Here is a 15,802-nt window from a genome sequence, read left to right on the forward strand (position 1 = left end):
GGGGTCTTCAAACTTGGCCCTTGCATGACTTGTGGACGTCAACTCCCAGAATTCCTCAGCCAGGCAAGCTGAGGAATTCTGGGAGTTGAAGTCCACAACTCATGCAAGGGCCAAGTTTGAAGACCCCTGGCCTAGAGACAGAATAATGGTTTTAAAAAAGAAAAACTTCCCCGTTTTGCAGGGAAATAATTTTATCCGGGTTGGAAAGGGTGTCTGGTTCCAGACAACCTCATCCCAATAGATGTGATCGATGCGCTCGGAGCTCCAACTTGCCTCCCTTCCGGCTGAATCCGTTTTTCGGCGTGCGATTAAGCTTCCCTTTCGCTTTGGAAGCCGGCATCGGCACCTGGCGGGCGACTCCCCCATTTAGCAACGCTGGGCTCTTTATTCTTCAGCCGCGCGCTAAGCTGACGGGCGTTCGCTTTTCCACCTCACCTTTTCTGTCCCTCTCGGGCCCCTGTAGCCGAGCCAAGAAGCGATTGAAAGAGGTCGCAGCCTCAAAAGGCAGGGGGACGCGGCAACTTGGGCCAAGCTGGGCGGAGCTTTCGTGTGACGTCACTGGTTACGTAACCTCGATCGATCCCGCGCCAAATTCGAACGCCGGCGGGGAAGAATAAAGCGGCGTTTGGCATAGCCGCCGAAGTGCGTTCCCGCGCTTTTTGTCCTTCCTGCGCTGCCGTTTCTTTCTGAGGGGGAGCTCCGTCTTTCGAGACCGGCCGGCCGTTTCCATGGCAACTCCACCCAAACGAAGCCGGGCCAGCGTGAAGAAGATCGCCATTGAGGGCAATATAGGTAAGCCGTCGGGGGGGAGAGGGGAAAGGCTCGCTCTCCAGAGGGCGGCTTGCTCGGTAGATGACGCGGGAAGGCTGGAAGCGTAATATATCTTGATTTCAGTCAATTCCTCAGTCTGCCTGGCTATTTTGTACTCGCCGCTGTTCCTGAATTATGAACTGAAGTAGCAAATTAAGTCGATGGGGGTGTTTTTTTTTTTTTTCAACTAAGTTATTATTGTTATCATTTTTATTATATTTTTATTTTGGTCATGTTTATGCATTCTTTATTGGAGGTGGTTACCCTTTGAGAGCTGTATGCAACAAAATCTCATTGCAATGTACGCTGATTATTGTACATTTAAAGTGACAATAAAGTTATTCTATTCTATTCTATTCTATTCTATTCCCTAATAATTCTTATTTCTATTCTATGTCTAAGTTACACCCAACTCATACATAGGGGACTCAAGGTGGCTTACAACGTTAAAAAAAAATCCACCATATAATAAAAAAACCTGGAGAACCAGTGCTTTTTTTGTAAAAAGAAAAGGTGCCTTGCCTACCCTACAAGGTTCCATCCAAAAAAGGTGCTGGAACTCTGTTCTGGGCGTTCTATGAGGAAAAAAAAGCCATGCGGAGAACCATACACACACACACACACACACACACACACACACACACACACACACACACACACACACACATATACACACACACACATACAGAGTAAAGCTTGGAGCTGAAAATGAGAAGTGGTCAAGACGACCACAGAAATATTCCAGCTCAGCATAATAGAATAACATTCTATAATATTCTATATTCCAGCTCAGTTTTGCTCTAAACTCATATTTTTAACTTTTGAAGTAGGTGTCTGAGAAATAAATAATGCACCTTCTAAAAACCTACGTCACTTTTTGTTTGTAAATTTCTATATCTGCCAACCTCACTATTGTACCTTTGGGTTGGCTTACGTTACAAGTCCAGAAAAACAATATAAGATCGGTGAAAGAATAATGGCAAAAAAATTGCTAAAACAAACTATTAAAGCCTAAGGAGCTGGACAGCATCATTCATTTTCCTAAGAGTATCACTTGCAAGCTTGACTATGAATGTCAAAGTTTGGGAGACGTTTACCTAGTGCAGTGGTGGCTCTGTGGGTACCTGCGCCATCGCCCCAGTCCTAGGCCTTCAGCTGGGTTTTATAAAACCTTTTCACTTTAGGACTCCGCTGCCGTGTGCAAAAAAAAAAGGTTCAATCAATCAGTCAATTTCAACTTCTCGCAGAAAAAAAAAGATCTTGCAAAGTTGGAATTGATTGATTGAACTTTTTAGTCCCACCCAGTCTGCCGTTACCACGGCAGCCACGCCCATCCAATGGGCCACACCTCCCCAATTGGCCGCACCCAGCCAATGGGCCACACCCACCCGGCACCCGACAATGCATAAGTGGGTTTTGGGTTGCAGTTTGGGCATTCGGTCTTTAAAAGATTCGCCATCACTGACCTAGTGGAACCAGCAAGGCTTACAAAGTCTTATATTGTTGTCAGCGTTAGCACCTCTTTTGAAATTTAAGTTAAATTGAAAAGCAAGCTATAGGTCTATACAAGGGACTATCTTGTATACAGTATATAAATAGCGTCTCCTGGGTACTAAACAAAGGCTAATTTCTGATGCTGTCCTCTGCTGTAGACCCTGCCCTTTTGAATATCTTTTCTTCAGAATTTATTACATTTTTAATCCCATTATAGAGCTGGTTCATATCCATCTTAGAATGGCCTTGACCCTGTTGGCCTTTTGTACGGCTTTAAAAATCTAGTTTTTATGTTCTCAGGCCTAGAGCCGGAAATGTGTTAAGTTCTTGGCTTTGGTGACAATTACAATAACTTTCTCGGCTGCTGTATATATTTATTTTGTACTGTTTTGAACTGTTTTAATTGTTTTAGAATTCTTCGCCACCCAGAGTCACTCAGTCGAGATCGGTGGCTATAGAAATTAAATAAACCATTCCTTTTTTAAAAAACTGGTAGCAAGTTCTAAAGACAACTGCAGAATCTTACTGGTTTGATGAGTATCTTTTCTATTCCTTAGCCGCAGGCAAATCTACCTTTGTGAATATTCTCAAAAAAGCCCGAGAAGAATGGGAAATTGTTCCAGAGCCAGTGGCAAAATGGTGCAATGTTCAGGACAGCCATGATAACTGTGAGGTATGATAAAATATTGATTATATGAATTGGGCATAATAAGAAATAGATTTTTGAGACCAAACGGAGGAGGAACAAGACACTGCATGGGGCTACATGCCATATTAGATAGGTTTGATGACGTGGATAGGCAACTCTCACATTTCAGGGTGTGTCCAGAATTGGAGAACATGCAAATCAATTATTAAAGCAAAGCCATTTTTAATTCTCATGTAATTTTGATGAACGTTTAAACAGGAGCTGACGGCCTCACAAAAGAGTGGTGGAAACCTTCTTCAGATGATGTATGAAAAGCCGGAGAGATGGTCCTTTACTTTTCAAGCCTACGCCTGTCTGAGCAGAATCAGGGCTCAGCTCAAATCTCTTGAAGGGAAACTAAAAGAAGCTGAGAATGCTGTGGTTTTCTTTGAGCGATCAGTTTACAGTGACAGGTATCCATGTGATTCTTGATAACCGTCTTTTTAAGTCACCTCTCCTCAGTTTTGCATCTCATCCTCCTTTCAGTTTTTGGAGAAATTGAAAAGTTTCCCCCTTTTCAATCATGGAATTGGTTTCTTGACACTAGGCTGGGTTAGAACAATTCACCTCCAGTTATCTGAAGTTCAGCTTCCAGCATTCTTGGCAATGGCTATTTTAACTAGGGAATTCTGGGAGATGAATTCTGAAGGGTACATACATACTTTGGGGAAGGTTGGACTGAATCTAGACCAGTGATGGCAAACCTTTTAGAAACCCGAGTGCCCAAAAACCGCCCCTGCCCTGCCCCACACCTGGCCGCAGGGCCACCTACTGCCTCCATGGCCCGCTGCAGCAGATCGCCCAAGCGGCTCTGCAGCGCTGTGACAGCCATGCCCTCCGCCCGCGCCCCACAGCATCATCTACGCGTGATGGGGCGCAAGAGCGGAGTCTTGTCCCTGCAGCCTGGCTGCCATGTCCTTGGCTGCGCTGCTCCGCGCGGGTCACACCCGGGGCGACTCTCCTCTAGGGGGGCTGCTGGTGAGGGGGCCATGGGGGGAGGTGGGGCTGCGGTGACAGTGCATGTGCCCACAGAGAGGGCTCTGAGTGCCGCCTCTGGCATGAGTGCCATAAGTTCACCATCACTGATCTAGACTATAGGAGAGAGACAGTGTTGAGGTGTTGGCTTCTGTCTTATTTCTTGTTCTTTTTCTACAGAGAAGGCAGTATGCACAAAATATACATTTAGCCTGTGTGCATATACAGGTAGTCCTCAACGTATGGCCACAATTGAGCACAACATTTCTGTTGCTAAGTGAGACATTGGTTAAGTGAATTTCATCCCATTTTGCCACAGTGGTTAAGTGAATCACTGCAGTTGTTAAGTGAGTAACAGGTTGTTAAATGAATCTGGCTTCCCCATTGACTTTGCTTGTCAAAAGGTCGCAAAAGGTGATCACATGACCCCGGGCCATTGCAACTGTCATAAATGCGAGTCAGTTGCCAAGTGTCTGAATTTTGATCATGTGACCCTGGGGAGGCCGCAACCGTCGTAAGTGTGAAAAACGGTCATAAGTCACCTTTTTCAGTGTAACTTTGAACAGTCACTAAATGAACTGTTGTCAGTCAAGGACTATCTACATAAATTACTTTTATGTAGCTACCTTTGAATGTTTATGCAGTTGCCAGCTCTTAGCTAGGATCCTGTCTTTATAGCAGTTTATTTATTCTATCAATTTAGATAGCCACCCATCTCACAGTTGCAGCTGGCAGTGAAGGACTGGCAACGGTTAAACTGGCTGTGAGAATGATTTTGTTTTTCGGAATTATATTTTGTTCCAGGTCCAAAATAAAATGATTCCGCCGTTTTGGGATAATTGAAACTAAATTGAATTCTTTTTTTTTTTTCTGGAAAGGTACATCTTTGCATCCAATTTATATGAATCTGATTGTATGAATGAAACGGAATGGACTATTTATCAAGACTGGCACAACTGGATAAATCAGCAGTTTGGATCAAGCCTGGAACTGGATGGCATTATTTATCTCCGAGCTACTCCTGAAGTAAGAAATAAAGCTTTATGAATACACTGGACATTAGAACAAGGGTCCCCAACCCCCAGTCTGTGGACCAGCACCAGGCCACAGCATGTCAGAAATTGGACCACGAAGCCCCATCCGTGGGATGCAGGCAGCGTGCAAAACCACACCCCCTCCAGGCTGCGGAAAAACCTCTTTTCATGGAACCGGTCCCCAGGGCCCAAAAGGTTGGGGGCCACTGCATTAGAGTACAATCCTTTGCAGAGTTTTGGTTCTTACCTCATTGATTTTATAAGTATTTAAACACTGGTTTTTAAAGGTGGCATTTTATAATAATAGTAGTAGTAGTAATAGTAATAGTAATAGTAATAATAATAAAGTTGGAAGGGACCTTGGAGGTCATCTAGTCCAACCCCCTGCTCAGGCAGGAAATCCTATACCATTTCAGACAAATGGCTGTCCAGTTTCTTCTTAAAAACTTCCAGTGTTGGAGCATTCACCGCTTCTGGAGGCAGGTTGTTCCACTGGTTAATTGTTCTCACTGTCAGGAAGTTCTCCTTAGTTCTAGGTTGCTTCTCTCCTTGATTATTTTTCCATCTGTTGCTTCTTGTCCTGCCTTCAGGCGCTTTGGAAAATAGCTTGACTGCCTCTTCTTTGTGGCAGCCCCTGAGATATTGGAAGGCTGCTATCATGTCCTCCCTCGTCCTTCTCTTCGTTAAACTAGACATACCCAATTCCAGCAGCCGTTCCTTATATGTTTTAGCCTCCAGTCCCCTCATCATCTTTGTTGCTTTTTTTTGCCCCCCTTTTTTTTTTGCCCTTATTTCAGTTTTGCCTGAAAATCCTGCTCCATTCTTGCCTTTTTCTTTTTAGAAATGCTTGGATAGGATTTACATCCGCGGAAGGGATGAAGAACAAGGCATTCCCATAGAATATCTGGAGAAACTCCATTACAAGCATGAAAGCTGGCTCCAGCATAGGACATTACGGTATTTTATTTCCCTGATTATCTAGGGGGATTCTCCGGGTCATGGTTGTCCCAGAGCTGTTTTTTTTTTTTTTTAAAGGCAACTGGATTTTCTTGGTTTTTCCTTGAAGGCGTTTCGCTTCCGTAATGTCCAGAGCTGAAGAAGCTTCTTGGATGAAAAAGCGAAACATCTTCAAGGAAAAACCAAGAAAGTCCAGTTGCCTTTTGAAAAAGCACCTTTGGGACTATTTTCCCAGGTTGTTTCTGCTACATTTGGTGGGGTTTCCACAAAAGTCTTTTGCAAGAGAGCTCAACCAAGCTTTCCCTAAACAGAAGTGACATTGGGCCCTAAGCAAATGTTGAGGCTGTCACTGGAAATTGTGTCTGCCCTGGTGAACTAGAAGATTTTTAATCAAAACTTTTAAACTAATGTTATTTAAGTTAGGCGTCCTCATAAATTTGTTCAATAAATAAGTATTGATTGAGTCACTGCTGCTATGGGGAGGGTGTTACGGAATTTTATTTTGTGGGTTTTTAAATTTGCAAGGTGCGTGGGCTTAGCAATATGTGAATTAGGTGGTCTAATCTCAGAATAACAGTTGGAAGGGACCTTGGAGGTCTTCTAGTCCAACCCGCTGCACAAGCAGGAAACCCTACACCATTTCAGACAAATGATCGTCCGATTGATGGTCACATAAATTTCTTTGATAAATAGGTAAATAACCACTAGTTGAAATATCTGAGCCAGTGGAAATCACTAGAGGCTTTCCATATCTAAAAATATATCTGATTTCATGACTAATTTTAAAAGCTCTTTTTATCACTGTTTATTACCGTAATTAACGTGGTTATTAGGAATTCTAGCCCTCCACAATTCTGGCTTTTAAAGACATATTAGCAAAGGGTATGATGATTCAAGGTATAATGAGGCTTGCTTCAGAAAGGTGTTATAAGATTTCTACATATTTCTGAATGAAATTGTCTACCTTTCTTAGGCTTCCAATTCAAATTGCAGTTTTGTTGTTCACAGAACAGAGTTTGAATACTTGCAAGGGGTACCCGTTCTAACGCTGGATGTAAATGAAGATTTCAAAAGCGACAGAAACAAACATGAAAATATGATTGAGAAGGTAAAACTTATCAGAGAGTTTTTATGTTTCCAAGTGACTCTGTTAATGATCAAGACTTCTCTCCTTAATGTGTCTACTGAAATCTCCATGCCAGCAGGGAATTCTGGGAGTTGAAGTCCACATATTTTAAAGTTGATAAGTTTGACAAACACTGCTTTAGGACACTGTTCATACGCTGTCCTAAGACACCAGTTGGCATAATGTCCTTAAACGCCACCACTAATTAAGCAAATACCCTCGTTAGTGCTTCTGAGAACAGATTCATCTTAACAAACCCAGGATAAATTAAGATTTATCAAATAAATTTTCTGGTCACCATATGTATGGATCCTTAACTGTGTGCATGTTCAGTATATTCTCAGATTTCGGCTCCCATTTTTATTTAGCTTGTCTATTAAACCGCTACTTTCACTCTTTTATTTTGCAGGTCCAAGAATTTCTGAGTACATTATAGCATCTCCAGAAATCGAACTGAAGCCGAGTGTTCCCAGCATTTGGATCATTTATTCGTTTTACCAATGCTGATTTTGCTTAACCAGGTTCAACTATATTGTACGGTTAAATATTGCTAGGATCTGGTTTTCTGTTTGCTGTGTGTCCAAATTCCTTAGGTGAAGCCTTTGTGAACAAATGAACATGTGTTGCCAAAAATTGCTGAAGACGGGACTTCTGTGAACATCCATCACATTCTTATAGCATGAATGAAATACTTCGTTAAATGTATTGATGTCTCTGCAATTAGCGAAACTTGGAGGATATGTCAGATTTCATCACCCAATGAATCATCTCCATTTTAATTTTTAATCTACATTCCTGTGGATTGATATAGGGCAGCAACTCCCCACTTATAAGCTGGAGAGAAAAAGGTTTCCAAGCTTGCATTTGACCCACACTTGTATCATTAAGTAACAGCGAAACAATTTTTTGTAGCTTGACTAAGTTAGCAAAAGGCTGTTAAAGATTATAGATAATCAGAAACAGATCATTTTAAAGCAGAAGCATTTCCCTGGAGCGTGGATACAAGTGTCGGGTAAGCGATGAAAGCAGCTAGTCATTCTTTTCTATAAGTGTTGTCATGTTGCATACATGTTCAAAAGGAACACAATTTGCATTGTGGTGGTTTAGCACTGCTTGTGTTAAGTGATTAAAAAAAAATTATCTCCCCCCCCCTCGTTTTCTAGGATAGTCTATTAACTTCCTTCTGTAGATTAAAATGGCCATTTATAATTTCTCGTTTAATTCAAACTTGCTTTTTCCTTCACTCGGAAAGCCATGCCAAGCTACGCATCAAAAGTTACAGGGGAGCCAAACAGAATTACCTAAATTAGGACTACTTAATCATACCTGCATTGTCCCCAAATGCATGGTTGTTTTTAATTTTCTCTACCTTGGATTAGTCTAAGCCAGGGGGTCTTCAAACCTGGCTCTTTTATGACTTGTGGACTTCAACTCCCAGAATTCCTCAGTCAGCGTGCCTGGCTGAGGAATTCTGGGAGTTGAAGTCCACAAGTCATAAAAGGGCCAGGTTTGAAGACCCTTGGTCAGTGTTTCTCAACCTTGACAATTTTAAGGCATGTGGACTTCAACTCCCAGAATTCCACAGCCAGCAATGCTGGCTGTGGAATTCTGGGAGTTGAAGTCCACATGCCTTAAAATTGTCAAGGTTGAGAAACACTGATTCTATGCCAAGACAGAAGTGACCAATCTTGCAACTTTAAGACCTGTGGACATGGCTGGCTGGGGAATTCTGGGAGCTGAAGTCCACAAGTCTTAAAGTTGCAAGATTGGATTACCCTGGTCCAAGATATATAACTGTCTACAGCCAATTTGTATTTAGCTGCTTTCTTGCTTCATGTTTCATCTATTTTAATGTATTGCTAAATATTACACTTAAGATTGGAGTTGTTCTTTTTAAACACTTGAACCCATTTTGTATTCTCAAAGCAATACGTACTGTGGCTTAACTTATTGTTCTCTTTACCATTTCATGTTTTAAAAGTGCAAAGCATCAAATTATGTAGTCCGCTGAAATAGATTTATTCTTACAGTGGTGTCTTTAGGTAGAATCAAACGAGTCCAGGTTTTTAGCCTCCAACGATGTACAATGTTTGGTCATCTTGGAAACTTTTTTGCTGAAATAAAGGTCGAAAATACTATATTTCTGTATCATTAATCATATAAATAAATCTTAATCATTTGTCAATATAATTCTTAGGATCCAAGTTGGATTTCTGCTGCTTTTCTTTTTAAAAATGCTAAGAATGCAGAACTTCAAAAATAAATGAGGGATATTTTGTGCACATATTTCCAAAATATGTTCTATATTGAAGCCTCAAACATTGTTGGCTGAAACATTTATGGAATAAAGGGTGTACAGGCCAGAGCTGCAGTCATAATTCTCTACCAGTCCTGTAGCCCCGGCAGCTGGTCTGTGCATAAAAATTGCTGTATCACACAGCAACAGTGTTCACTTACCTCCTATTGAGCCATACATTTTCTTTTTATTTTCATTGTTGCCATTAACTATCTGCAAAAAGTCCTCTTAAAAGTGTGATGTATCAGTTGCAAAAACATGGATTAATTAGACCTAGAGCAGGGGTGTCAAACTTGCCATGTCACATGACATATCTCGACTTTTTCCATTGCCGGCAATGGGGTGGGCGTGGCTTCCCCTATGATGAAACCGGCCCATGGGCTGGCAGTTTGACACCTTTGACCTAGAGCAGTGGTTCTCAACCTTTCTAATGCCGCGACCCCCAACCGGTCGTAAGTCGAGGACTACTCAACCAGTCGTAAGTCGAGGACTACTCAACTGGTGCAGCACCGTTTGCAGAATGGGACTTTTGGCGGGCTCAGCAGGGCAGAGACAGCCTGGACAATTCCTATTGGCTTTTGAAAGCCAATAGAATTAGACTCTATTCAAGAGAGTCTATTCTATTGGCTTTCAAAAGCCAATAGAATAAAAGGGAATAGCACAGCTAAGGAAAAGGGGAAAAAATGGCGGACTGCGTTGTTTGGCGACCCCCATGAAATGGTCGTTCGACCCCAAATGGGGTCCCGACCCACAGGTTGAGAACCACTGATCTAGAGCAAGAAAAATCAATTAAATCCTTGATTAAAAAATAATCATCTCAGAAACTTACCAGATATATTTGGTGTATTTCCAAAAGAGCCTTTGCATTTCTTGATAAATTAGAGCAGGGGTCTTCAAACTTGGCCCTTTTATGACTTGTGGACTTCAACTCCCAGAATTCCTCAGCTAGGGAGCCTGGCTGAGGAATTCTGGGAGTTGAAGTCCAGTCCTCTTAAAGTCTATATCAATGGTCTTCAAACTTGGCCCTTTTATGACTTGTGAACTTCATCTCCCAGAATTCTTCAGCCAGCAGTGCCTGGCTGAGGAATTCTGGGAATTGAAGTCCACAAGTCATAAAAGGGCCAAATTTGAAGACCCCTGAATTAGCGCTTCAAGAGAATAGTGGACATAGATAACAGATGTGAATTCAGCCTCCATATCCTAATGCTAAGACAATGTGGTTTGGTTGATTTTGGCTTAGCAACTCATGAATCTTAACAAAGTTTATGGAGGGATTACAGGTAATCCTTGATTTAGAACCACAAGTGAGTCCAAAATTTCTGTTGCTAAATGAATTAAATGAATTTTCCCCATTTTACAACATTTCTTGCCACAGTTGTCGTTAAGTTAGTAACACCGTTGTTAACCGAATCTGGCTTCCCCACTGACTTTGCTTGTCAGAAGGTCGCAAAAGGGGATCAAGTGATCCCGGGACACTGTGACCGTCATAAATAGGAGCTTGTTGCCAAGCGTCCGAAATTTGATCACATGACCCTGGGGATGCTACAACGGTCGTAAATGTGAAAAACAGTCATGAGTCACTTTTTTCAGTGTCCTTGTAACTTTGAACAATCACTAAATGAACTTTTGTTAAGTCGAGGACTACCGGTATTCGTAAATAACTACTTGCTGTTGTTAAAAAAGTTACTGTATACTTTCTAAAAAAGTTTTTGGGGGTTTTTTTGCCAGCAAAGAATTTGCACTTATTTCCAAATCATGGCCAGAACAGCCGCTTATTGAGATTTATAGGTTCCGTCGGGTTAGGAAAATCCACATTTGGAAAACTCTCCTTTTCTTCCAATTCCTGTGCTTTTTGTGACACAACAGCTGTCTCCCATGTGCTTCTTGGCGGGTCCTGCACAGAATTGGGCTGTATAAACAGGCATAGAATCAAGATCATGCAAAGTATTGGTACCTCTTTATAAAACCCTAGTAAGAACACACCTGGAATACTGCAAGCAATTTTGGTCACCATACTACTAAAAAGATGTTGAGACTTTAGAAAAAGTTCAGAGAAGAGCAACTAAAATGATCAAAGGTCTGGAAACTAAAACATGAAAACCGGCTGCGGGACCTAGGTTTGACATGACAGCAATATTCCAGTATTTGAGGGGCTGCCACGAAGAAGAGGAGGTCAAATTATTCTCCAAAGCATCTAAAGGCAGGACAAGAAACAATGGCTGGAAACTAATCAAGGAGAGAAGCAACCTGGAATTAAGGAGAAACTTCTCAGTGAGGACAATTAACCAGTGGAACAGCTTGCCACCAGAAATCATGAGCGCTCCATTACTGAAGATTTTTAAGAAGAGACTGGACAGTCACTTGTCTGAAATAGTATAGGTTCTCCTGCTTGAGCAGGGTGCTGGACTAGAAGACCTCCAAGGTCCCTTCCAGATTCTATTCTATTCTATTCTATTCTATTCTATTCTATTCTATTCTATTCTATTCTATTCTATTCTATTCTATTCCTATATTCTATTGTATTCAATCCCTATATTCTATTCTATTCTATTCTATTCTATTCTATTCTATTCTATTCTACTCTACTCTACTCTACTCTACTCTACTTTATTCTATTCTTTATTCATTATTTCCTATTCTAATCATTTCTTATTCTCTATTCTATTCTATTCTATTCTATTCTATTCTATTCTATTCTATTCTATTCCTATATTCTATTGTATTCAATCCCTATATTCTATTCTATTCTATTCTATTCTATTCTATTCTACTCTACTCTACTCTACTCTACTCTACTCTACTTTATTCTATTCTTTATTCATTATTTCCTATTCTAATCATTTCTTATTCTCTATTCTATTCTATTCTATTCTATTCTATTCTATTCTATTCTATTCTATTCTATTCTATCCCTATATCCTATTCTATTCTATTCATTCTTTCCTTCTATTCTAGTCTATTCTATCCCTAAAACTGACTGAGGCTGTCAAACCACAGCTTCCACCGTGGGCCATGTGCACTTGGGAAAATGCATTGTGGTGCCACATGGGGCCGCTGCTGGTTCGCTCTTCACCAACGGAGATTTTAAACTGTCAACCTGCTGCAGAGAAATCAAGAGAGGTCATTTCGCCCCAACATACCACATTAAGCACTTTGTAAACGGCCTTCTGAATTGGCAAGAACTGGGAGAAAGATGGAACGATTTAAACAGAAATATGGTCTATATATGCTGGGAACTCTCTGGCAGTCTTTCGACTTCGCAGCTGTTCAGCTCTGCGGTGAGATGGAAATGCTTAGATAATGCTAATCCTGGCTTGGCTGCATGAGAATTATCTTCCAGGCAAAATAGATCAGGCCCCCATCCAAACAACTGGCCCAGTCGTATTTGTCCACAAGTTAGCGACCAACAACAGAGATCGAATTAGGCCTTCTATTAATAGTAGTGGTAGGTCAGGGGTCCTCAAACTTGGCCACTTTAAGACTGGTGGACTTCAACTCCCAGAATTCCACAGCCAGCCATGCTGGCTGGAGAATTCTGGAAGTTGAAGTCCACCAGTCTTAAAGTGGCCATGTTGAGGACACCTGTGGTAGGTCATGTAGATCTACCGTATAAATTAAGGCTTGCTTATCTTTAAGTGTACATCGGATTTTCCCTGCCTTAAACCTGCCAGCATTTTCCACGAACCTAGATCAGGAGCAGGCAATCTTGGCTCTATTATGACTGGTGGTCTTCAACTCCCAGAATTCCTGAGCCAGCCATGCTGAGGGGAAAGGGAGAGGTTTCCAAGCTGAGCCATGCTGGCTCAGGAATTCTGGGAGTTGCAGTCCATGAGTCATAAAGCAGCCTAGGCCTAGGCCAGAGGTAGGTAATCTTGGCTCTTTTATGACTCGTGGACTTCAACTCTCAGAATTCCTGAGCCAGCCATGCTGAGGGGAAAGGGAGAGTTTCCAAGCTGACCCATGTTGGCTCAGGAATTCTGGGAGTTGAAGTCCATGAGTCATAAAAGAGCCAAGGTTACCGACCCCTGACCTAGATTCTAGCAGGGGAGGGAGAACCATTTCTACATTAAAAACCTGGGAATTTTTGAACCTTTCTACATAGAGAACGTACAGGTAGTCCTTGACTTATAACCGCAATTGAGTCCAGATTTTCCATGGCCAAGCAAAACAGTTGTTAAGTGGGTTTTGCCCCATTTTCTGATGTTCCTTGACTGGAGTTGTTAAGTTCGTAACCCAGTCATTAAGTGAATCTGGCTTCCCCGTGGATTTTGCTTGTCAGAAGGTTGCAAAAAGTGATCAGGCACACTGCGGATGTCATCAATACGAGCCAGTTGCCAAATGTCCAAATTTTGATTGGGTGACCGCAGGGGTGCTGTATATAAGGAAATGCTGCTGGAAATGGGTATGTCTAGTTTAATGAAGAGAAGGACGAGGGGGGACATGATAGCAGTCTTCCAATATCTCAAGGGCTGCCCCAAAGAAGAGGGAGTCAAGCTATTCTCCAAAGCTCTGGAAGGCAGGACAAGAAGCAACGGATGGAAACTAATCAAAGAGAGAAGCAACCTAGAACTAAGGAGAAACTTCCTGACAGAACAATTAACCAGTGGAACAACCTGCCTCCAGAAGCTGTGAATGCTCCAACACTGGAAGTTTTTAAGAAGAGACTGGACAGCCATTTGTCTGAAATGGTATAGGGTTTCCTGGCTGAGCAGGGGGTTGGACTAGATGACCTCCAAGGTCCTTTCCAACTGTATTATTATTATTATGGATCATCGCACAGTCAGCCAGATGTTCAGACTGGATTTGGCATTTTGTCTATCTATCGAGTCCTTTCCCAGGACCTGGGATAGGCAGATGTGGATGTTTGATGGTATTACAGGTATCGTCGCAGGATGGAAGCAGTTCCTAGTAAGGCCGCCTAGGAACTACTACTACTACTACTATTACTATTACTACTACTACTACTACTACTATTATTATTATTATTATTATTATTATTATTACAGTCGTATGAAAAATGGACATCAGTCATTTTTTTCATTGCCATTGTAACTTCAAATGGCCACTAAATGAGTGGTTGTAAGTCAAGGACTACCAGTACAGCTAAGTCCTTGACTTACCTGACTTGTTTAGCAACCATTCAAATTTACAAGGAAAAAGTAGCAACTAACTTACTAGTCTTTGCACTTAAAACTGTTGCGCGGCGTCCAGGGAAATCATCAAAATTCAGGCCCTTGGCAACTGTTCGATTTTTACAATGGTTGCAGCGTCTTTTGGGGTCCTGTGATTGCCATTTGCGATTTTCCCAGCTGGCTTCCAACAAGCAAAGTCAGTGGGGGAAGCCCAGATTTGCTTGCTGGCTGCACGATTCCCTCAACTGCAGTGATTTTCTTAACAAACGTGACAATAAAGGTTATAAAATGGGACATAGTAATAATAATAATAATAATTGGCAAGGACTTGACAGATAGACAAAAATGCCAAATCCAGTCTGAACATCTGGCTGACTGTGCAATGATTAATAATAATAATAATAATAATAAAGTTGGAAGGGACCTTAGAGGTCATCTAGTCCAACCCCCTGCTCAGGCAGGAAACCCTATACCATTTCGGACAAATGGCTGTCCAGTCTCTTCTTAAAAATGTCCAGTGTTGGAGCATTCACAGCTTCTGGAGGCAGGTTGTTCCACTGGTTAATTGTTCTCACTGTTGGGAAGTTTCTCCTTAGTTCTAGGTTGCTTCTCTCCTTGACTAGTTTCCATCTATTTTGCTTCTTGTCCTGCCTTCAGGCGCTTTGGAGCAAAGCTTGATTCCCTCTTCTTTGGGGCAGCCCTGAGATATTGGAACACTGCTATCATGTCCCCCCTCGTCCTTCTCTTCGTTAAACTAGATATACCCAATTCTAGCAACTGTTCCTTATATGTTTAGCCTCCAGTCCCCTTTATTGCTCTTCTCTGTACTCTTTCTAGACCAGGGGTAGGCAACCTTGGCTCTTTTATGACTCATGGACTTCAACTCCCAGAATTCCTGAGCCAGCCATGCTGAGGGGAAAGAGAGTGTTTCCAAGCTGAGCCATGCTGGCTCGGAATTCTGGGAGCTGAAGTCCACGAGTCATAAAAGAGCCAAGGTTGCCTATCCTTGCACTAAGCAAAGTCAGTGGGGTAGCCAGATTCACTTAACAACCGGGTTAGTAACTTATCAACTGCAGCGATTCACTTAACTACTGTGGCAAGAATGGTTGTAATATGGGGCAAAACTCACTTAACAAATGTCCCACTTAACGACAGAAATTTTGGGCTTAGTTGTGGTCGTAAGTAGAGGACTGCCTGTACTGGTAGTTTTTTTTTTAACTCTTCCAAGGCCAGCTGGAACACAACTCCAAGTCTTTAAGAACCAGCGTGCCTCAAAGAAAATGTTTGCAA

General features: G+C 41.9%; 1 protein-coding gene across 1 annotated transcript; it reads left to right on the forward strand.

Annotated features, from left to right (window-relative positions):
- The first annotated feature begins 259 nt into the window (after nucleotides 1-259).
- DCK (deoxycytidine kinase) lies at nucleotides 260-8,532 on the forward strand. Its single transcript, XM_039350338.1, has 7 exons — nucleotides 260-792; nucleotides 2,862-2,977; nucleotides 3,212-3,405; nucleotides 4,846-4,993; nucleotides 5,843-5,958; nucleotides 6,967-7,066; nucleotides 7,494-8,532. The coding sequence occupies exons 1-7, from the start codon at nucleotides 729-731 to the stop codon at nucleotides 7,518-7,520; spliced, it is 765 nt and encodes a 254-aa protein (XP_039206272.1). The 5' UTR covers nucleotides 260-728; the 3' UTR covers nucleotides 7,521-8,532.
- The last annotated feature ends 7,270 nt before the right edge of the window (nucleotides 8,533-15,802 follow it).

This window comes from Crotalus tigris, unplaced genomic scaffold, assembly GCF_016545835.1.
Source record: "Crotalus tigris isolate CLP2741 ecotype Arizona unplaced genomic scaffold, ASM1654583v1 scf7180000018322.853269, whole genome shotgun sequence".
NCBI lineage: Eukaryota > Metazoa > Chordata > Lepidosauria > Squamata > Viperidae > Crotalus > Crotalus tigris.

Excerpts from the sequence above, each read along its gene's own strand:
- DCK (XM_039350338.1), top strand. The coding sequence starts at position 729 with ATGGCAACTCCACCCAAACGAAGCCGGGCCAGCGTGAAGAAGATCGCC. Across the intron at positions 2,978-3,211 it reads ACAGCCATGATAACTGTGAG|GAGCTGACGGCCTCACAAAA; the intron begins GTATGATAAAAT and ends ACGTTTAAACAG. Across the intron at positions 3,406-4,845 it reads CGATCAGTTTACAGTGACAG|GTACATCTTTGCATCCAATT; the intron begins GTATCCATGTGA and ends TTTTCTGGAAAG.